Below are 13,800 nucleotides of genomic sequence, written 5' to 3'. Positions count from 1 at the left end.
GTATTTTTCCATTTAACTGGGTCTTTAACAATTGACAAAGAAATCATGTTTCCTCCACTAGGGTGCAGCCATGACACATATAAAGCAAGACTAATGCACTTGACAAAGTAATCAGCTTTGGGAATCTACATGATCTGATATTCCGTTTTGGTTTATTCGTTTTTAGAACTTACATTCTTTATCATAGGCCTACAGTAGATTAATGTCGATGACTGATAACCTATGATCTCAGTCATCAATGATGCACCGACTTGGGTTTTGGGATCTCATTCTCCCAAATTTGCAGCCTGACACCACCTTTGGGGATATACTAATCTGTAAAGCCAAAGAGACAAACAGACACTATACTAGAGATTTGTTGAAGAAAAAGAAGGGATGGATACAGCAAGTCCGATGATCATTAACCTTATCCATTTCAAGGACCCCCAGTTTGATAAGGATTAGACCATGGACCCCTGTTTGATATGCTATAGGCCTATTGATCTCTAGGACCCCAAACTACACAGGAAATTGGTCTAGCTTTGCCCAAATATAGAGACTACTGACATCATAGAACAGTGATGTCATAAGACATGTCAAAGATCCATTCCTCATGGAAGCCATGTTATTAGAACCTGTCGTTGAGATCATAGATATACATCTATGGTTGAGATTGCCTATGGAAAGCACTTACATATATCTGTTGTCATTCTGATGATTCAGTGTACTTTAAGGACCCTAGAATAAAACAACATACAATCAGATCATTCCAGAGGACATTTTTATTAATTATCAACGTCAAGTTATGAAGAGAACTGCATAGAGTGGTTTAACACGCATACAGTAAAGCAAGGGCGTGTTTTATGCTAATTCAATCTCCGTTTTCGGTGGGGCTGACATCAAATGGACATTTCCAAACATACTCCCAAGTGCATTTCAATTCACAAAGCTTTCATTTGCTACTGCAGCAGAGCAGACCAGTAGGGAGGTTATCTATTAGAATACCACTAAGGAGCATCCTTTTCTTTACACGAGGGTGGGTCTCACAAATTAAGATGCAGCTTTGTTTTGAGTATATTGTTGCACACAATGCACAGTGTCACCCACCAATACAGCAAACCCACGAGTCACAGTAGACATGGAATCAAGACATTTGACACAGTTACAATTTCACTGACAGGGTGACAGGGTTTCAGAGTTGTCATCAATAACAGCAATATCAACGGTTAACTTCATTACTGTGGATTTTCACAGACGGACACAAGAAAGTGTCAAGTCCGGATGATTAAATAAAGAATGTCATTTCAGCTCACTCTTGCATCACGGTGCATGTGCACAGAAAAAGCGTAAAACGTTAAAGTCATACTGAGTAGGCCTACCAATCAGTTTAAAGGTATTTTTGGCAACACCTCTGGTATGTCTACGGTCTGTTTCAACGGCGATTCCCACAATTCAGTTCGAAACAAAACCGTGTTATTAGTACCACTCGAAAACCAAATGCTGCAGGGTCTTTGCGTCGAGGGTATTTCAGAAAACAACTGCGTCAGAAACTGTATTTATTCAAGTTAACATAAATAAGTAAATGCATTCCTAGTGTCTCCGTCATTTGTTGCGAGTATCGAGGTCAGACACTCGTTACTCAAAATAGCGTTAAGAGAAGTTGTCAAGAACACATTATGAGGAATGATTATTGTGGAGAAAGAAATACCACTGAAAGATCATTTCAAAAATAAGTTGTTTAATTGAAATAAGTTACATAGTATGACTTTAATGTAACTCTTGGTCCCTTATAGTAGGGCTGTGTGACATGGACAAAATCTAATATCACAATATCTTTGACCAAAACCCTATCAATATTGTGACAAAAAAATAAAATAAACATTCTCTCTCTAAAACAGCTAAAATAGCTGATCTTATAGATTGTCTATTTATGCTATTTTTGGAAATGTTTGAACATTTTTTAAGTATAAAATAGGGCTTAAGTGATTAAAACCAGGAAAAATAATATCACGATGTGCAAATTCTCACAATATCTAATCTCATATCACCATATCAAAATAATATCGATATATTGCCCAGCCCTACCTTTATAGGGACCGTTTTTACACTCTCTCGGTTAAGTAAGCACTGAAGATTTTTCAGCCTGACCGCCCACTCACATGGCCTTGCTACACAACTGCAGTATTAGCTATTGTGTTCACCACAATGAAAACTCCATAAAATGATCTAAAATGCCCCAGTCGTCTTGTTTAGTCATAAAAGTGTTGATCATCTTCTCCTATACTCAATCACCTGACCATTTAGAAAAATATACAGTAGCTATGATACAATGTCAGACCTACGTGATTGCCAGCATCAAAAGAAAAAATATGACCAACCATTTCCCAGAGGCAATTTCACATTAAATATACCTATATCTTCCTAATGATTCTTTCTGTTAAAGTATAGATGAGACTTAAGGACTTTGGCAGTAAGCAGTGCACATAATGGTAAACCTGGAATTAAGAATACTATATATATATATATATATATATATATATATATATATATATATATATATATATATAATTTATGTATTTTTCTTTACTGGCAGTACTAGGGCTTGACCTGTTGTGATTCAACAGTTCTTACTCTTACCAAATTAAAAGAATTGCCATGGCAGATTGTAAACATGCAGTACCACAGAAGCACTCTAAATCAGTGGTTCTCAACCTGCGGGTCGGGACCCCCAGCTTAACCCATTTAGACCTGGTGCTACCTAGACATTATTTTATCTTTAAAGCCGGGACGCTCTCTGTGTCACATTAGAATTTGCTATACATATAGTAACCTAATTTATAAAAAAAAAAAAGTAATACAATTTTTTAATACAAATTAAACATTGGCCAAATTGTCATATATTAGAGGCTGAAATTGTGAAAATAGCTGATCTACATGCTCACAACGCCTAGCAACACGAGGCGTTGTGAGCATGTAGATCAGCTATTTTCACAATTTCAGCATGTAGATCTGCTATTTTCACAATAGAACCGTGTTATTCAAAATGTAATGCCTTAACTCTTTAGTGCTTGTCAGGATGGGGGGGTCCCCAGTTAAAATATGATTATTTTGGGGGTTGCGCCCTGAAAAGGTTGAGAACCACTGCTCTAAATGACATGCTTGCAACTGCAAAAAAAAAAGAAAAAGAAAAAAAGGCCAATCAGTAGAGTACATTTCAGTCAGCAATGGTGACTCTTTCACTTCTCACTTGACTGCAAGTCACTTCCTAATCTCATAAAAGCAGCATAAAAGTTTACAAGTCATTGCCTCCCACTATAAAGCAAGATAGCCTGCCCTTGTGTTGTGCAGATAAATCATTACTACCACACACCACTAATATTGTTGGGTCTGAAAAGAAACCGATGAGGGTTAAGCATCAAGTTAATAACTCCCATCTACACTGCATGTAGCTTTTTCAGGGTTAGAAGTACACGAAAGGGCATTAGCCTAGAAAGACACAGGAGGTTACTGTCCAACTGCACTTGATGTCAAGGAAAACGGTGCAATAATAGCATAGGAGCATTAGCAACATACAATAATCTAAATGTAAATATAACAGTAAAGCATCACTTTATAACAAGTGGCTCTCTCTACGTAACAAAACTGGACAGGACTGCTGGACTGGCTCTAGTGGTGTATGTATGGCATCACATAGAAGAACACGTTTCTACACCGGACCTAACTTATAAAGAGCTGTACGGTAGAGCTTCAGGTACCGGACCGGGATTCAGCACCGTTCAGCCAGTTCCAAAAGATCCTGTCTACTTCCTCGCGGCTCACAATTCAGTACAGAAAAACCACAAGGAACTAATAACCGGAGGACTTTATGCCTTGACTTGTAGACTTCTTGAAAGTGCTTGCCTTCTCTGTAGTTCTCCAAGGTTTCCGGGGAAGTGCACGTCCTAGGACCTAGGGCTCTGCCGTGTGATTGGCTCCCATCTCCAGTTGTGTCCCGGAGTTGGGCGGCGGGCCGTCCGGGCTGTCCTCCCCGCACAGCTCTACAAACTCCTGAGTGTCAAAGAACAACTCGTCGGGCCCCTCGGGTGACTGCGGGGTCTGAGAACTGGAGCCCGCCTCGCTGCTGCTCTCCCTGAGCTCCAGCAGCACGGGGAGAGAGCCGGGCAGGCCGCAGTAGCCCTCCATGCGGCCCAGGGTCAGCTCGGCCAGGGTCGAGCAGGGTATCCGCAGGCTGGCCTCCATCATCACGTGCTCATCAGGCTCCTCCTGCCCGCGTCTCTCGTTGGAGGGCCATCGGACTCGGGGGGCAGTGGCGGCGGGGTCCTCGCCCTCACTTTCCGGTGGGTCGCGGGGAACCAGTGTGTCTTCTAAGGGGCTAGTTGGAGCAGAGAGGTCAGGGCAGCATGACGGATCGGGGGCGTGCGAACAAGCAGGAGGCACCGGCTGAGAGGAGGAGCCGTGGGTTTCCTCGCTGCTCTGGGGAGTGAGAGTGACCTTGTTGTCACTGAAGCTGAAGCGTGGGGAAGTGTCGGCGGTGGTGGGAGAAGATGGCCCTGCACTGGACACTGTGCTGGAGGGACCACTGCTGTCTGCAGGGACAGAAAAGATCACAGAGAATGTATAGAAACTATACATATAGTATAGTATACGTACTATATTGGGTGTTTTGTAGAAAAAATAATAATGGAAGAGCCAATCAGCGTCTGCGCTCAGGGCCCTTTGATTGACAGACTGGTCTGCAGAAGACACACGATAATGTGAATTCACGAGATAGGTTTACCAGGCTACTGAAGTACCACAGTTCATTAGAATTTTAAGAGAGGTATATCAGTGGTTCTCCTTTTCAGGCCGCGACCCCCAAAATAATCATAATTTAACTGGGGACCCGCCACCCTGATGAGCACTAAGAGTTGAGGCATCCGATTTTTTATATCACGGTTCTATTGTGAAAATAGCAGAACTACAGCAGTTGCGAGGCGTTGTGAGCATGTCGATCTGCTATTGCCTCTAAATTGTCACTTTAGAAATGTGCATATACCCTCCATACACTTAAACTTTATGTTGGTTTGTTTACTGTTAGGGTAGGGAGAAAACAATGTTGCACATTAAGTAAATCATCTGGGGACCCCCCAAAATAATTTTGGGAACCCCCTGGGGGTCCCGACCCACAGGTTGAGAACCACTGAGGTAGATAAGGAGACGTGACGACACCTCAGTGACAGATTAGAACAGATTACACTAGGCATGAGGCAATTTAAAGTATATAGTTAAATACTACTGAGGTCAGTCTGGAAATGCCTGTCTGATGATGAGACTTACACCAAGGTGGTCTATCAGTGCGAGATCGGAGGGAGCAGGAGGAAGAGAGGACTCTCTGGGGGATGTAGGTGTCCACGGACGGCTGGTTCTGGCTGTCAAACATGGCAGAGAGAGCTGTAGGGAAGACCAGGCAGCACTCGTTAAAATCCCAAGCTCAATGAGTGCTGTAATCGGGGTATGCTAGAGACATCAGTAATAGCTATTATGCATCCGATGTGTCCCGCTTTTAGCCACTTTAAACCTAAACGCCTGGGTTCCCGAGGCTACTTTAAACCTGGCACCTTTTTGAACATGTCATTATAAATCAGCTTGTAGATCGATATTAGACAATCTAAAAGTTTACAGCACGTCACATTGTGACGTGCTGTAAGCTTTTAAATTGGCTACTATAACGAGCTTTTAGATAAGTCAAAAACATTGGTATAGGGTGGTCTAGGACTGGCATTGCTTGGTCGGCGCTCCAAGGTTCCCTTTATTTGTGCCAGCTTCCCTACCTCGTGTCGTCCTGGAGTGCGCGTCGCCTGCGTTCAAGCACACGTCTGTGAGGAAGTCAGTGACCTTTTTGAGCGAAAGAGAGTTGTGTAGGGTCTCCAGGGGATAGATGGAGGGCACCATGGAACAGCCCTCAAAGCCTGCAGCAGAGGAGAAAGCCACAGGCCCACCAGCCCTCAGTTAGACTGGTCTTTATACAGCAGGAGAAACAGGAAGAATCCTATGCCCCAATGCCACCCATCAGTGCAGTGCTGATCCTGTACAGAAGGACCTTTTTATTCCCCATCTAGAATCTCACCTTAGAGAACCACTTTGAAAGTGCTGAAAAAAACAAGACAAGACTTGCACAAAATTGCTACTGCATTTGTGGATCCCTGCCAGCCCCTGCTATGGTTTCAACTCCAAACAGGCACACGTCACAAAAGCACACAAGATGTCCCTCTAAATTCTAAAACCCTATTATCAAAGGGTCTGCACAGTGCACACCTCACTCCAGTAAGCCTCGTACATGTCAAGCCTCGCTTTTACAAAGGCAAGCAGATCTCCCAAACATACCGTTTGTCTTTCATCAAGCAGGCCTTTCTAGTCAAACCAAATGCCATCACACACGCCGGACTGTAACAGCACCATAATGCAGTCAAAGCTCGTCTTTACCACAGCAAAGGTCCAATAGATTTACTGAAAGGCAGTTTTTCCTCCTGTTAGTTTAAATTACTGTACATGCAAATGTCACATTTGCCACCAAGAGCTGTTTACGGCCACAAAACATGAAACCATGCCTTGGTGTAGGGCTGCACAATTCATGAAAAAGATTTGAAAATCGAGATGTATTTTTTCACGTTTCACAATTATGTAATCATGAAACTTAATTTCAAACACATTATTTGGCTGCTGTTGCACCTTGCACTTGTGTCCTCACCGCCGGTAACCAAGGGTGCGAACCACTTGATTGAACATTTTCCTGAAATAGCCAATCTACAAGCTCACATGAGCTTATATATGTTATTTCCGGTTAAGAGATTTGTCATAGAAGATCCAAGAACAGAGCCAACTCAGGTCTGTTTCATCAAGTATTAAGGGCTTAAAGGAGTAGTTCACCCCCAAAATGACTTTTTTTCTATTGATTACTCACGCCATGGAGACTTGAGTTCAATAATATTTTTTGGTATTTGTCGCATTCCTAAGACAAAGATTTGATTATAGTAAATTTACCCCCAAATGCATTAGGGTCCCCATCCGCAATCAATGGGGGTAAATTCATAGTAATCAAATGTTTGTCTTAGGAATGTGACAAATACCAAAAAATATTATTGAACTCAAGTCTCCATGGCATGAGTAATCAATAGAACATTTTTGGGGGTGAACTACTCCTTTAAGAAGTTAATAACCAGAAAAACTAACCCATCTCCCCATCCACTAGACTCCGAGTTACGATTAAATCACAGTGGTCATTACATATTTAACCAAAGATATGACATTTACAAGCACAATGAACTACAAAGACATTGTGCTACAGAAAATGTTATGCGCCTCCACCAAAAATAAATGTTATTAATAATTGTAAATCTTTATTATAATTTAGCCATAATTGTGCAGCCCTATCTCTGCACTAAATTATCTCAAATATTTTAGAAGCGGATATACTTTGCAAAGCCACTCAAGATGTGAGTAGTAGGTTACAAAAACACAAGCAAAAATCACATGCCAGTTAGGGTTATGTTAAGGGAGCAAACAGCATTCAAACTATTAGGAGCACTCCTATTTACTGTTATACTGTATACTACTGTAGAGACATTTCCATCTTCCCTGGCTAAAGCCTAGTTCAGACTAAAGATTTGTGGATGAGACCGTTTTAAGACTGACATATACTTTGTTGTACGACGGTGTTGTGCACTGAAAATGCCTAATCTAACAGCTCAAAACGTGCCACGGATGACCTTGCAGATCTGCTATTAAAGATTAAAGAATGAGAACATGGCGGAGAAAAAGCCATTTGAATGACCCCATACTGATGTCAGTTTATATCCACGATCAAAAAGACGTGCATCATCAAGACTAGTGGTTTTCAGTGTGGGCAAACTCACACCAATATATACCTTATTCAGTATACTGTATGTATTTCCCCCCGCAGCATAAACCCATGAGAAAAGAGCTTACAGGGGAAAAGCAAAATGTAGCAGCTATGGCATCGTCATGGAGCTTGGGGTACATGTAATATGCCTGTGAGTAATGAGTGTTTCTGAAAGAAAGAAAGAGGAGAAACAGTGCATGTGGGCAGATCACAGCCCCAGGTGGATGGATGACTCACAAAAGTAAAAATGTAAAAATTAAAATGCTGTGCTTTTCTAGGAAAGTTAGTTTCAATCTCCCCTGAGTGAAACTAATAACTAACTGCCACGTCAACGAAGGTTTAAATCGTCTGTCGGGTGGAAATCTCATATGCCTTTTCGGGATTCAAATTCAGAAATAGCGAAAGTAGCAGATCTACAACAAGTCACCGCGTTTTGAGCTTGCAGATCTACTACTTTAGATGCTTTTGTGTGACGCTGTAGTGTGATCAAGTAGGGTGTTAATTTAGGGAAATACACAAAAAGTTAGAATATGGAGATAAGGGGTTTCTGCCCGACAGCAACCATATATTAGTAGTAGGTCTATGGGGGGGGGGGGGGGGGGGCAGACACCGTGGAGTGAGTGGGCGAACAAGCCTTAAACACTAGAGCTGCAACTGGCCCGAAAACCTAAAAACTCCAAACTACAACCTGTGTAACCAAAGTATCAGGCAAGCATGCAGAAATATCAAATGCAAAGCAGATAGGAATCAACCGCAGCAGAAGCACAGTCCAAACTAAAAACCATGAGCAGTGTTTTTTTTTCTGAAAGGGCTTGAAGGCAAGACGGTTATGGAGGGAGCGGGAGGGCCAAGGGGGCTGACCGTAGGGGTACTCTAGAGGGTCCTGGCCGGAGATGAGCCAGTTTCGGAAGAGGCGGAGGTGGTAGGAGCACTGGTTGAGGTGGTGGGCCAGCGCCCCGTCCAGCGACAGATGCCTGCCCAGGCTGAGGTCTGTGGAGAAACGCCTCAACAGCTGGGCCACATGGTGCTCCTCCAGGGGCTCTAGGGGAGAAGAGGGACAGCCAGGAAGGACAGAGCAGTGGAGGATGATGGAGGAGGTGCAAAGAGATGAAGAGATAGAAGACATACGCTGGGTGGAGCAATAGGATGATGATGATGTTGTTGATGTGAGGGCCAGCGAGATTCAATGGGATCAGTGGTTCTCAAAGTGGGGGTCCAGGGACCCTCAGGGTGTTCTATAAATGGATTCTTAGAGGTCTGTAACTGAGAGTGTACAAATTGAACCAAATATGGACCAGAAAAGTGGACTCTCTCTGGTCCATATTTGTCCATATTTTGTCCATACTTTGAGAACCACTGCAATAGATTATTATAAGCTGATGGCAAGGTGGGACGGAACTTAAGAGAAGTATGATAGTGAGGAGGGGAAGAGGTGTGGGGTGGGGTAGCAGGAGAGGTCCTATCATTTGGACAGAGCAGGGGACTGGTGTGTGTGTGTGTGTGTGTGTGTGTGTGTGTGTGTGTGTGTGTGTTGAGTGTGTTGAGTGTGTGTGTCTGTGTGTGTGTGTGTGTGTGTGTGTGTGTGTGTGTGTGTGTGTGAGAGAGAGAGAGAGAGGCAGGAGGGGAGTCAAGAAAAGCAGCCCACATCTATCCCCATCCCAGCTATCAAACAGCATGTTCCAATACGTTCAGGCCAAACCACGAGACGCTGAATCCTAAAGACACATTCAAAGAAACACTCTTCACTAGAATTCCCCCAACAACCAGCACCCTCTGCAACACATTCTCTGCCACAAGCAAAGCCAGAGCCAAAGGTACGGAGAATGACACAACGCTCCTCCGTAGCCTCTGCAGTATCTATCGAAAGCCTCAAAATTGGCAAAACAAAACTTAATACAATGTGATGCAGAGAATCCACAGAGGAGCGAGTGTGAGATATGTGAACACATTCTCTAAACGTGGTGTCACCAGGTTGTGACTTGTGAGGCTAGTACACGTGCCGACCACACACACACACACACACACACACACACACACACACACACACACACACACACACACACACACACACACACACACACACACACACACACACACACACACACACACACACACACACACACACACACACACACACACACACACACACACACACACACACACACACAGCACATACAGTGCAGTGCAGTTCAGTACAGTATGTACTGTAACCCAGAACTACTGTAACCCAGAACATGAACAGAGTCTCTCTGGCCCTTACTCTCAAACCCCCAAAACAATAACGGCAAAATGCTTTAGTCGTTCACAGGATGCTTGTTGCCGCGTCATAAATATCCATTTCAAGTCAAACATTTCAGGCGGCGTTAGGGGGCTTTAGACCTTTATTTAGCTGGCGTACCTGTCAAAGTCCACCACCCAGCTTGAAATACATCATCTTGTGTTCCTAGAATGAATGATATGAATCAGAACGAGGGTGGTGTGCGTCATATCGATTAAGACCACATGACTTTGTGGTACTATTCCATTTCCTAATATTAATGGGAAAAACGTATAACAAGATACAGTTAATACAGTACTTTGGTCAAACGCTTAAACCATCAGGAGCCATTGTATGTGTATTTCCTGACAGCTGGAAAAGAGTCTGCAGCTATCATACAGAGTTCCTGACTCTGCTAATTATGACAGCTCTCACAGCTGCATTCAACAGGCCTGCTAGAAGAACGCTGGGAGAAAACAGCAAAAAAAACAACAACAACAACACAAGAATCCCAACACAGCAAGAAGGGGCAACGGGCTTTTCGATATCTGCAAAAGAACTGCCCATGTCTCATTCAATCCATATGCACCATGATGGATCAGCCATTGCCCATGCATGCCTTTGAACCATTCAATAGTACGGTTACGGTTAAAGAAGGTGTCAGAGGAGGCAAACCTTCCAGAAGAACTTGAAAGAAGACGGAAACAAATGGAACAGGTGTTGCCTCAAGCCTAATTTAAACTTTTTGCGGTACGACAGGGGTGCTCGCTGAAAAGAATGGATTGTCCTGAGAAACTAAATCTTTTTCAGCGTGCAATATTGCCATACGACAAGTATAAATTTGCCTGCAGTTCACCATACAGCCCAGTGTTCATTTTGTTGACTAAGACTAAGATTTTGCTATTTAGTCCTAAGACTAAAACTAAGACTAAAAATGTATAAGGCTAAAAACGGCTAAGACTAAGACTAAATGTGTGTTATTCAAAAGACTAAGACTAAATCCTTTCTGTCAAAATGAACACTGCATTAAGACTAAGACTAAAGGTTATAAGACTATAAGACTAAGACTAAAACTAAATGTGTGTTCTTCAAAAGACTAAGACTAATACTAAGTCAGAATTTGCTGAAAAAACTAACACTAACACGATATAGCCACGATATAAAAACCCTTGTATGGTGAGCAGGAATCAATATGAGCATTGATGCATCGCTATTAGAAATGTTCTGTGTTGAGGTTACTCATTGGCAGACATACTGTAGCTTCAAATAGGGCTGTCACAATTATTACATAATCGTCTAATCGTGATTTTTTGAAATAATCGTGATTATTTTTCATAATCGTTTACATATTGAAAAATGTTCATATATTTAAAAAAAAAAGTAAAAAATAGTGGAAATAGCAGATCTACAAGCTCACAACGCGTCGCATCGCGACGCGTTGTGAGCTTGTAGATCGGCTATTTCCACTATCAATGTTTTAAGTATAAAGTTGTCAAATATGTCAGTAATTTCTTTGTATACTTAGGTTATCTATCATATCTACCATGTGTAACTTCAAAGCCTAAAAGCCAAACAGAAATGTAATTGTCAACAACAAAAACACAATTAAATCGTTAATCGCAATTATTTGAGTGACAATTAATCGTCATGTAAAATGTCATATCGTGACAGCCCTAGCTTCAAAACAGTATAAGAACAGAAATGTCCATTAATTTAACCTACTATTATTAACTTCAACAATTGCCCTTGTTTGAACTGAAAATGTTGAAAAGCATTAAAGCATATGCCTTTCACAAAAAAGGAAACATTGTTCATTTCATTCCAGTTCATGACAGACAGATAGGGACAAACAATGCTTTAACCCTTTCCCTGTTTTCAAGACTAAAGTATGACAGAAAGCGTTTATTCTGTTGTCAGCCACTTTCGACCTGGTGTCCCTATTTTGGGCATGCCATTATAGCCAAATCTTTTTTTTTTTTTGATCTACAAGCTCACAATGTGCTCCGATGCGTCGCGTTGTGAGCTTGTAAAACAGCTATTTTTGCTATTCCTCATACGGCAAAGCATAGGCCTAATAGGGCTTAAAGGGGAAGACCACCCATTTTCAATATTGAACTATGTCATTAATATAACTTAGAGGAGTTGTGTGGAAAGGAGAGGATTGATTTTGGGGTTTGTATTGGGGTTCGTATTGTAAAGTACAACGGTGTGATGTCATCAAGTTGTACTTTACAATACAAACCCCAAAATCAATCCTCCAGTTCTAGGCAACACAGAAGAGGGGGATTTTTTCCCCCTTTTTTTCAAACAACTCCTCTAAGGTATATTAATGACATATTGAAAATGTCAATGGGTGGTCTTCCCCTTTAAGTGGTTAAAATGGTCAAACATGGTGAGAGTGGCGAGAGTCGTTGGTCAGCACTGCTGTTGTTGTTCCAATAGATTAAGATTGACTTGAAAATAAACAGGGTAAGGGTTTAAATGGTGTGCTGCTGTGGTGGTGTTTTCACTGATGGATTTAATTCACATCTTCAATAAAGATGGTGATATGTATACATCTGAGATGATATTATGTACTGTATACATATCTATCCACCCAAAAATACTCCATTAATGGGGTGATGGAGACAAATTTACATTTATGCCAGCATGTTACACAGGGTTCCCACCCGTGGCCCAATAATACAATTTCATACCGATATAATTCGATCCCATCCATTTTTTAAAAGACCCAAATAGTTTTAGGAAATCTATTTCTTACGTCCAAAGTCCAAACTTGTATCCCAGCCAGGGATAACTCAGTTTATGCCAAAGCAAAAATGGTACAATTTATTTCCCCCTGCTTGATATACACAGATATATATATACTAGCTCATACATTATGCAGTACTTTGAAAACAACAAAAAGAAAACATTTTCAGTTCAGAATTTTGATTTGACCCCAGTTAACTTGAATCGCCTTGTTATGAGAAAGAAGTAGCCAACAGCGAATAAGTAATGCAATGTGTAAAACAAAATGGAACAAAAAACATTCCAAGCAGATTCCTCATGAGTGAACCCTTTGTTAAAGCCTCTGTCTGGATGACGTGTCTCTAAATTCCATCATATTCCATGACCAGTGGGAACCCTGGTTACAAACAACATGTGAGGTAGTGTTAGACAAGTGAAGGCTAATGTGTATTTCGTCACACAACACTTTCGATCGAGTGGCTCGACAAAAAAAAAAAGAGGCCAACGATGACCTACAAATCAGTTTAAAATATCCCATTTTTGTTGAGCGGCACAAAATGTCGTGCAATGAAATATGAATTAGCCTTAAGAGTCCAAGTTTATGGGGGAAAATAAAGACAAAAATAAAAAGACTGAAAACCAGGAATGCTTGAGGGGCCATGGTAGTAACCACGAGAAATAAAATACAAAGTGTTAAGACATGCAAGACAAAGGGAGGTGAAGAGGAGTAAATATACTTGAAAGAAGCAGACGTACCATTAGTCGGATGCTTTGCAAACGACACAGAAAATCGTTTTACTGCCGGCATAGACAACAACTCTGAGGAAATAAAAAAAGTTCACTCGTGTTACCATGTGTCACAGTGGCTGGTGGTAAAACTGTCTCTTCTGCCTGCTATTCCTGTCTTATGAAAAGCACAACAGTGCTAAGATCAGAAAGGTACATTCAAGGTGCT

General features: G+C 41.7%; 1 protein-coding gene across 7 annotated transcripts in view; it reads right to left on the bottom strand.

Annotated features, from left to right (window-relative positions):
• Positions 1 to 2,572: 2,572 nt before the first annotated feature.
• LOC308288984 (inositol hexakisphosphate and diphosphoinositol-pentakisphosphate kinase 2-like) overlaps positions 2,573 to 13,800 on the bottom strand; it is a 64,882-nt gene continuing 53,654 nt past the window's right edge. For 2 of the 7 annotated variants that reach the window (XM_080730466.1, XM_080730467.1), the window contains exons 27-32: positions 13,602 to 13,664; positions 10,257 to 10,301; positions 8,720 to 8,899; positions 5,790 to 5,927; positions 5,296 to 5,409; positions 2,573 to 4,565 (exon numbers count right to left, since the gene is read on the bottom strand). In XM_080730466.1, the coding sequence (XP_080586592.1) occupies positions 3,928 to 4,565; positions 5,296 to 5,409; positions 5,790 to 5,927; positions 8,720 to 8,899; positions 10,257 to 10,301; positions 13,602 to 13,664 (1,178 nt within the window). In that variant the 3' untranslated portion in view covers positions 2,573 to 3,927. The remainder of the gene's footprint in view (positions 4,566 to 5,295; positions 5,410 to 5,789; positions 5,928 to 8,719; positions 8,900 to 10,256; positions 10,302 to 13,601; positions 13,665 to 13,800) is intronic. The other 5 variants (XM_080730470.1, XM_080730468.1, XM_080730471.1 and 2 more) reach the window with 5 other exon arrangements.

The sequence above is a fragment of the Nannobrachium achirus genome (genome assembly GCF_963921795.1).
Source record: "Nannobrachium achirus genome assembly, chromosome: 7".
Classification (NCBI taxonomy): domain Eukaryota; kingdom Metazoa; phylum Chordata; class Actinopteri; order Myctophiformes; family Myctophidae; genus Nannobrachium; species Nannobrachium achirus.
This window is presented reverse-complemented; position numbering and strand designations above follow the sequence as displayed.